This window comes from Oscarella lobularis, chromosome 5, assembly GCF_947507565.1.
Source record: "Oscarella lobularis chromosome 5, ooOscLobu1.1, whole genome shotgun sequence".
NCBI lineage: Eukaryota > Metazoa > Porifera > Homoscleromorpha > Homosclerophorida > Oscarellidae > Oscarella > Oscarella lobularis.
Window position 1 is genome coordinate 2,362,101 of NC_089179.1, and position 8,891 is coordinate 2,370,991.

The window sequence follows — 8,891 nt, forward strand, 5'->3', positions numbered from 1 at the left end:
ACAAGTGTTAGAAAAAGTATCTTTTTATACAGAATCACCTTTTCTTTCGTTTTTAGTGGAATCCAACATTTGATAAGTTTGCTAACCCAGTTTTGCGTAGGAGCATTCAAAAACTTCCACAAGCATTCTATTTGAAGTTTTGCAATGCCCATAGTGATGTCTTAGAGCAGAATTATGGCGCGTTATCCGTGCCAAAAAGGCACTCTTGCATTTCAGCCGCTTTCTCGTTTCAGCCGCTTTCGCATAAGAGCCGGTTTCTCATTTCAGCCGGTTTCTCATTTCAGCCGGTTTGCCATGTCAGCCGCTTTCGCATTTCAGCCGCTTTCTCATTTCAGCCGGTTTCTCATTTCAGCCGCTTTCTCATTTCAGCCGCTTTCTCATTTCAGCCGGTTTCTCATTTCAGCCGCTTTCGCATTTCAGCCGCTTTCTCATTTCAGAAGCTTTCTCATTTCAGCCGGTTTCTCATTTCAGCCGCTTTCGCATTTCAGCCGCTTTCGCATTTCAGCCAGTCTGCTATTTCTCATTTCAGCCGCTTTCGCATTTCAGCCGCTTTCGCATTTCAGCCAGTCTGCTATTTCAGCCGCTTTCTCATTTTAGCCGGTCTGCTATTTCACCAAGCAGAAATCCGGGAGCAATGACGCTTTGTCTAATCCGGATAAACCATGGCGTCTTTCCCGTTTGACGACGAACTGGACGAAGAAGCCCTATGCAACTGTCTCTGTAGAGCAGGTGAATGCAGCAGAAACCCGTAGTTGATGCCCCGTTACACGTTTTTCCCTACACTGGCATTTAGAAACTTCTAAATGCGAAGACACGGAAGGAAAACAGGAAGAATGGACTGTCAGTGACATCTTGCAAAAGGCATACAGTGTACACTGACACTGCAATCTGTAGGATGTATAACTGACTTTTCCAGGAACCCACCGAGTCTTCATTTAAAGTCGTTTTTGTTAAAGTAACAGTAACAAATCTCACAGAAACTGGAATGAGTTGGAGTGGGACCATTTCTGACCACACGGATACTTTTAAAGATAAGAAATTATTTAAACGTTTGATAGGCACTCGCTATTTAGGGAAGATGGGAGCAGCATTTAAAAGAACACTTCTTCAGCAGAGGAGCGGTTACGTCACTATTAGAAAAGGTTCTAATCTGCACCTGAAAAATGTAAAGATTTACCGAAATTTTTCATGAACTAAACGGACTGCGTCTTTCGCTTTATTGTAGGTGACTGTTTTTAATCTCGACAGGATGAAACGTCCAGAGAAAAGATGTTTAAACATTACAGAATCCAACTTTGTTCACCATTTCCCACCTACATTGAATATTACATGAGGTTAGCAGAATACAAATCGTGTATTGCTCCTTTTCTGCTTCTACGCTGCAAATGGCAAAAAGTTCGTCCTTACTGCATATCTGTGTGGGCCGAAGACAAAATACGTAATGAAAAATCTGTGCACTCTACCCAAACATACGCGCCTCCTCGTCACTGATCGTGCTGTGCATACGTTTGAAAGAGGCAAAAACATGGCCGTGACGCATTACAACATTTTTAAAGCAATCAATGCGATAGCCGTGCTACTACGAAAGACCTGGCTCTGATCTAGATGTCCATTCCATGACAGTCACTGTCATCTGTTGGGCTGACATTAGATCTCAGTTCAGACAGATCTTCTTCAGACAATGGCAAACAAACCTCCGGCAGCAAAACATTTGCAGTTTCAGCAGATGGAACTGGGCCGTCATAATCAACTCCGTAATCAACCCAATTTTCGCCATCCTGCGAAAAACAATATTTAGTGTAATGAAGTGGTCGTCCTTTCTAAACTTCACCTCAGACAAACGAGAAAATAGTTCTACGGCTGGACGATGAATTGGCCATTTGCTGTAATCCTTGGACCCACAGTTGCCGTGGACTCATCCTCAGACCGCTCATTTTGTGATTCTGCCATCCATCCCTCCACATCTTCAAATGGTCGTTTATTCGCGGTAAATACGTATAGTGAAGTGCAAAAAGGTCAATATCGCTAACAGGATTTGGCTCTCCGCAACTCTCCACGTGAGTAAATAATGGTTGGTTAGACTAGTTTAACCAGCGTTAACTGCGCTGGTGTGGGATCTGCGCGCGCTATGTTCGCCAACACCCACGGGAGGAACGCGTGCTCGCTTTGAGATGATTGGCTGAGACCTTTGTATCCAATTGGCCCGCGGCCTTTGTGACGTCGACTCTTTCACGCTCGCACTTGGCGTCGGTCTCTGGTTTCTTGCTGCGTTGTTCTCTCGAGTTCTCGTTTCTTTCTTCATTGTTTCGCAATGGATTCGGCGTCGAATAATTCGGCTTCACTGCAACACTCCGTTGAGACGCTTCGCGAAGACGTTTCGGCCGTTCAAAATATGGTGACTGAATTATTGACTCGTTTTTCGGCGTCCACAGCTCCTCGTAAGTATGCTAGATTATTGTTAGATTATTTTTCCGAGCGCCCCGCGTGAGTTGAGCGGGTTATTTTGGTTCGCGCGGCTGCTGTTGAATTTCTGTCATGAACGCGTCCGCTGCGCGCGTTTGTGGCTAGCTTTTAGTGGCCCGCTGCTCTGTGTCCTCTTCGGGCTCTGTATTTCGCTTTGTTTCGGCAGCGTGTAGCGGTGGCGCGGATCCGCTCGGCGCGATGCCGTCGCTCGCGAATCTGGGATCGCTCGCCGAGTCGCTCGCGTCCAATGCGCTCGCTTCAGCTGGGCCCGACGAGGCGGGAGCGTTGCAGCCGCCTGCGAAGAAGAGCGCGGCCGATCATTTTTTTCACGGCGTCGGCATTTCTCCCATTCCGGGGCGTTTGGTCCAGCGCATCGTCGACGGCGCATTCGTTGACATGGCGGAGCTATTGCCTGACAATCTGGAGCTCCTGCGTCGCGAATCGATCAACCCGTTTCCATCGAAGGATTCGAAAGTCAAGCTGCGTCAAATTTCATCGGTATCGGCGTGGGTGCAGTGTTTCGCGACTAACGTCGCAATTGTGTCGCAGTCGGCGCCGAAAAAGGTGTCGGGCATGCTAGCGTACATGCGCCTTCTCGTGCGTGAGGCGTCTTGTCATGGCGGGATGGGCTGGCTCGCCTACGATTCGTTATTTCGCCAGCAAGCGGCGGCTGATCCTTCATTGCGTTGGGATTCGCTTAATGCCGACCTATTCAACATCACCGTCTCCGATAAGTCGCACTGTCACCTGTGCCTCAGTACAGATCACCGCACCGACGACTGTGCTTTGGCGCAGTCGCGTGACGTCAAGACGCAGCTTGCGCTGCAAACCGTCGAGGTGAGACCGAAGCCGTCGTCTCGGGAGAAGGATATTCCTATTTGTCGCTCATTCAACTCCTTTCCGCACCCGGGGTGTCGGGTGCAGAACTGCCGTTATCGGCACGTGTGTTCAGCTTGTCAGAGGCAGCATAAAGCGCTTGAGTGCCCCAGCCGTAAGTCGCAGGAAGGGCCGCCGCAGTCGCCGCGCACCTCTTGAGTTGCAGCTTTTTGTCGTTTTTGCTGCGGGACTCCTGTTATGTCGATGTTGCATGGTAGTTGTGCTTTCTTGCATGTAGCTTGTGTCGTGGCATGGTTGAGCGGAATGCGCACTTGTTGCTGCCAGTATTAATAGATCTGCTGCTTGGTTCATTTTTTGTTTTCTTTCTTTCTTGGCTATAGCCCCCTCGTTTTATTTGGCTGTGGCGTGCAATCTTTCGGTCTCGGGGCATGCTTACACTGCGGATCTTCTCGCTCTCGACGCCTGCCGTCCTCTATCAGCGGCGCCGCCTTCTTTCGTAGTGCCACGTTCTTCTCCGGTGCGCGTCGTCGGGTTGGCTCGGGCGCTCCAGGGATTTCCGGATCGGGCTTTCGCCGACTACATCTTGTCTGGTTTTCGCGTTGGTTTTCGCGTCGGTTTTGACTACTCTTCGGCGAGATTATCTCAGGCGCGGCGCAATCTCTCTTCGGCGCGCGAGCATGCAGCGGTGGTGGACACCTACGTCGCTCTCGAATCGTCGCACCATCGTCGGTTATGCGGGCCGATCCGTGGTCAGCCTTCTGCGCTGGGAGTTCACGTCAGCCCGTTTGGCGTGATCCCTAAATCGGGCCCTCCTGGTCGCTGGCGATTGATCGTGGATTTGTCTTCCCCACGATGCCAGTGTTAATGACGGAATTTCGGCTGCGCTCGCCTCTGTCCGGTATGCTCGAATCGATGATGCTGTGCGCTTCCTTTTGCGCTTCAGCTGTCCCGTTCGCCTGGCAAAGATTGACCTCAAGGATGCCTATCGTATTATCCCAGTCCATCCGGACGACGTGCCGCTTCTCGCAACGCGTTGGAGGGGCGAGATATTTCTGGATGCGGCTCTGCCTTTCGGTTTGCGTTCGGCGCCTAAGATTTTCTCTGCCGTGGCTGATGCTCTCTTGTGGATAATGCTTCAGAACGGCGTTTCGGCGGCGATGCACTACCTGGACGATTTTCTTTTCTTCGGCTCAGAGGATCCAGATCAGTGCGAGCGCAACCTCGCGTGTGCGCTCTCGACGTGCGAGTCGTTAGGCGTTCCGGTAGCCCATCATAAGACCGTCGGCGCTTCGTTTCAGTTAACATTTTTGGGCATTGAAATCGACACGCTAAAGCGCGAGCTGCGTCTCCCCGCTGAGAGGTTGCTCCGTCTGAGGTCGGCTTGCACGGATTGGCTGGCTTGCAAAGTGACAACTAAGCGGCGGCTGTTATCGTTGATATGTCTTCTTCATCACGCGGGGACGGTCGTTCGTCCTGGTCGGTCGTTTGTTCGGCGGCTAATTGCTTTGTCGGCCTCGGTGCGGTCTCTTGATCGGCCTTTGCGTTTGAATAGAAGCGCTCGGGATGATATTTTGTGGTGGCACGCCGTGGCCGCCGATTGGAATGGCTGTTCGTGGTTTGATTCCTTGGGGCTCCGTTCGCCGTCGGTGGTTCTACGGTCCGACGCGTCGGGGTCTTGGGGTTGCGGCGCGTTTGTTGGTCGGCGCTGGCTACAGTGGCAATGGGATGAAACATGGGCAGCTCGATCTATCGCTCCTAAGGAGGCGTTAGCGGTGGTTCTGGCGGCGGCAGTTTGGGGTGATTTGTGGCACGACCAGTGTGTTCGGGTGGAGTCTGACAACGCCACTGTCGTGTGCGCTATCTCGTCGGAATCATGCCGGGATCCATCAGTTATGCACCTAGGACGGGTTCTGCAGTTTCTGGCTGCTCGCCATGGTTTTTTCATCGTGGCTTCTCACATTGCGGGCTCTAGTAATTCGACGGCTGACGCCCTATCTCGCTCGGTGCCTTCTGCTGAATTTTTGCGTTTGTTGCAGCTCGACCCGGCGCCCGTTCGTTGGAAGCCCGGTCTTCTTCGCTGGCTAGAAGAGCCCCTGTGGACCTCATCCGATTGGAGAGCTTTGCTGCTTCCCTCTTGGAGAATGGATTAGTGTCGTCGACTCGTCGCACGTATGCTTCGGTCAGAAGTCGTATTTGTCGTTTTGCTCGCGAGCTCGGTTGGCTCCGCTGCCGTCTCGCGAGAGTATTCTATGTCTGTTTGTTGCATGGCTTGCCGCGTCGGGCGTCGCCGTCGCGACTATTAAAGTTTATCTGTCGGCTGTTCGCCAGTTACATATTTCCTCGGGGTTTGCGAACTCTTTCCAGAAGGAGATGCCGCGTTTGAACCTGGTCTTACGGGGTTATCGCCGCTCGGGCCCTGCGGTGGCTGTTCGCCGTCCTCAACGCTTGCCGATTACACCGGCTATTCTGCGGTCGCTGCACACAGTGTGGAATCGGAACAAGGGCTCTTACAAATCGCGGTTGTTGTGGGCGGCCTGTTGCTGTGGTTTCTTCGGTTTTCTTCGCTGCGGCGAGTTTACAGTGGCGTCTGGAGTGGTCTTCGATCCCGCGATTCACCTTGCTCTCGCTTTTGATGCGTTGCTCGAGCCTTCGAGGGCGTTGCTCAGAATCAAGCAATCGAAGACGGGATCCTTTTCGACGAGGGCATACGATTGTCTTGGGCAGAACATACTCATGGCTCTGTCCCGTGGCGGCTCTTCTCGGTTATTTGATGGTGCGGGGTTGCCGATCAGGCCCTGTTCTGCGGCGCTGATGGCTCCCTCCTTTCGCGGTCGGAGCTGGTTCAAGGTGTGCGGATGGCGCTGTCTGAGGCGGGAATTGCGGCGGGGGCCTATGCTGGTCACAGTTTTCGGATTGGCGCCGCGACGACGGCGGCGGCAGTCAGTTTGGAGGACTCAGTGATTCGTTCCCTGGGTCGTTGGCGGAGCTCGTGCTATCATGGGTATGAGCAGCTCCCGGCTGGGGAACTTGCTGCGTTTAGTCGACTGCTCGCGTCATCTAATGTGCCTTGCTAGTATACATGCTCTTCGTGGTCGCTAGTCGGTTGTATCTCTTAGTGTGGTGTTCTTTCCCGCAATGTTTGGGTAGACTCGTCCTTGACCGGTCGTCTTTGGACAGGTTCCCGGATACTCCGGTTACCATGGCAACCATTGCGGTTAGGGTTGAATTTGTGATATCCGGGACCTGGGCCTAGCGTTGGCCACCAGGCTTTAGGAAGCCTGGCTTTCACCTTTCCTCTTCTGGCCCCACCTCGGTGGTCGGCCTGTGTGCTCGACCTGCCGTCTGGCGTTTCAACGAATAGGTAAGAAGTTAATGGTTGGTTAGACTAGTTTAACCAGCGTTAACTGCGCTGGTGTGGGATCTGCGCGCGCTATAAACATCGCGCCAAAGCCTCTCTATGCGCTGGTTATGTACGCTTTTTCCGGCAATAATGCTTCCGCGACCGACACCTCTCAATGGGTGATTCAGCATGAACCACGCTACGTCGACGTTCTCACCGCCCTGGTCGCACCTTACTCTTGACGGCAGTCCAAACTGGGCAACTGCATCTTCGAAGAGTCGGAGAACTGTGGCAGCTCTGTTATTGCTACTGCAGTAGAGGTACACTGGTAGCCTTGAATAGCCATCTACTCCTCCATGTACAACCATCCTCCAGCTAAACAGACAGAAATTAGTGATGCACGACTTTGGTGACGTCATACAGCATTTCCCACCGTATCAACTTATGATTTCCATCAATATGCCACAGTGCTTGAGAGCCGTAAACAGAATACGCGCAGCGGTTATGCATGCCTGCAAGCCACCTCAATGCCACGCCTTCTGGGTCGCAACGATGAATTGCTTCTCGCACTCTCGACAGCTGAACTCTGATGCCTTTGCCAACTAAAATGCCGTTAACCATTCGATAGCCGGAGTTGGGAAAGTCTCTGATAACTTCTGTTGTCCCAACGTCTAACTGATCGTCCGTGATATCTGTGTACGTTTCGCCATGTTTGATTCCAAATTCAGTCATCCTTCTCCGAACGGTTCGGAGAGAAACACTAAGCATTTTTGAAATTTTGACGCAATCAAAACCGAGACTGACAAAGTAGTCGAGCTGGTCATACGAAATGACGTATTTAGGGCGTTCTCGCGCGCCCGTTGCGGTTTGCGGAGAAGTGTAGCATACTCCATCTCGGGCGCTCTCATCTTCGCATACCATGTCCATCAAACACTCAACAGCGGCACCAAGAGCTTGATAACATCTGTCAGCTACAGTGTGCGTCAATACACCGGCTAATTGAACGACGTGGCGACGAAGCTGCTCAAGACGGATGATAAACGAGTCCATAGTGCTTTTCGTCATCGACGCATTGTCAAGGGCTCTGTTGAGATCATTGCAAATCGACAACAGTCTCCGAACTACAAGGCTACGGGCATCAGCCATGGCTATGTGGAAAGCAGAGGTACACGCGAAAGTATTGATATCAACTTAATATGCAACAGTTAAACACCCCTGTCACAAAAAATTCAATAGCAACAACACAGCTATTTTAGCACGCAAATCACATAGTTCAATTTCAATCACTTGTTTCAATGGGTCATTCGTCCAACTCAACGCAACAGCGTCTCTCCTAAAACAACGTTTTGCAGGTTATCTGCTAAGCAGAAGTATGAATTGATGCTAACCTTCTATCAGGCTTGGCCAAAGTAGGAATGGCTCAAAAACCCTAGAGTGAGATTTTCGTACATCGTTTCTTTACTTCCGGAATGCACCGTCGGAAGCGTCAGCTGGAAATTGCAGCTTTGCGCTGTGGGCAAAACCAATTTCTTTGAAAATTTGATCACCCGATTGTGATCGAATCCAAGAGCTGGCACAGATGCTGCTCCCGTCAAAAAAGTGAAAATGTCGGTGGCAGTAGCAACAGTAAGACCACCTAGAAAAGGCATTATTTACACTAATTAATTACACAATTTTACGCCTTACTGTCGCAGTCTTCAAGATACTCCACAAACATCATGTACGTCTTCCTTTCAACTTTCCATTGCGGCTCGTTGACGGCCTTGTTCGTGAAATGAACTCTTCCCTCCGAAAAGAGTTTAAGCAATGTATCTGTAGAAGAAAACCATAAATCTCACGTATTTAATTACAAGATAATTGTTACGTCACCTGCAGTAATGGCAGCATTTTCATCGTAAATGAAGAATCTTTTCGTTATCCTCGGAAACTCTTGAATTTTATTCAGGACTCCCAAAGTTTGTAGCCCTTCGCGCAATTGTTGTAGACAGGAGTGAACGTTTGCAAGGCAATAGTGCAACTTCAAGCATCTGATGATATCACCTTTCCAACCAATTTCGGCATACGCTAGTGGCCTGGTAAACCCAGTGGCACTAATGATGTCGATGTGATCGTCCTCTCCAAGAATGTTTGGCAATTCATCGTCGTCAGTGACGCATAAAATCTGATTAAAAAACGACTTTTCAACGTGCCTTGAGTCATTTATAAAGAACCTTCTCAGTTAGCATTTTCGCTCCAAGATCGGGAATGTCGT

At 50.7% G+C, this 8,891-nt stretch overlaps 1 protein-coding gene across 1 annotated transcript; it reads right to left on the bottom strand.

Moving 5' to 3' along the window:
* Positions 1-6,690: 6,690 nt before the first annotated feature.
* Positions 6,691-7,690, bottom strand: LOC136187354 (uncharacterized). Its single transcript, XM_065974934.1, has 2 exons — positions 7,074-7,690; positions 6,691-7,015 (listed from the first exon to the last, which is right to left on the bottom strand). The coding sequence occupies exons 1-2, from the start codon at positions 7,688-7,690 to the stop codon at positions 6,691-6,693; spliced, it is 942 nt and encodes a 313-aa protein (XP_065831006.1).
* Positions 7,691-8,891: the final 1,201 nt, after the last annotated feature.

Coding starts and splice junctions, on each gene's coding strand:
- LOC136187354 (XM_065974934.1), bottom strand. CDS start 7,690: ATGGACTCGTTTATCATCCGTCTTGAGCAGCTTCGTCGCCACGTCGTT. Junction 7,016..7,073: donor GGAAATCATAAGTTGATACG/GTGGGAAATGCT, acceptor CTGTCTGTTTAG/CTGGAGGATGGTTGTACATG.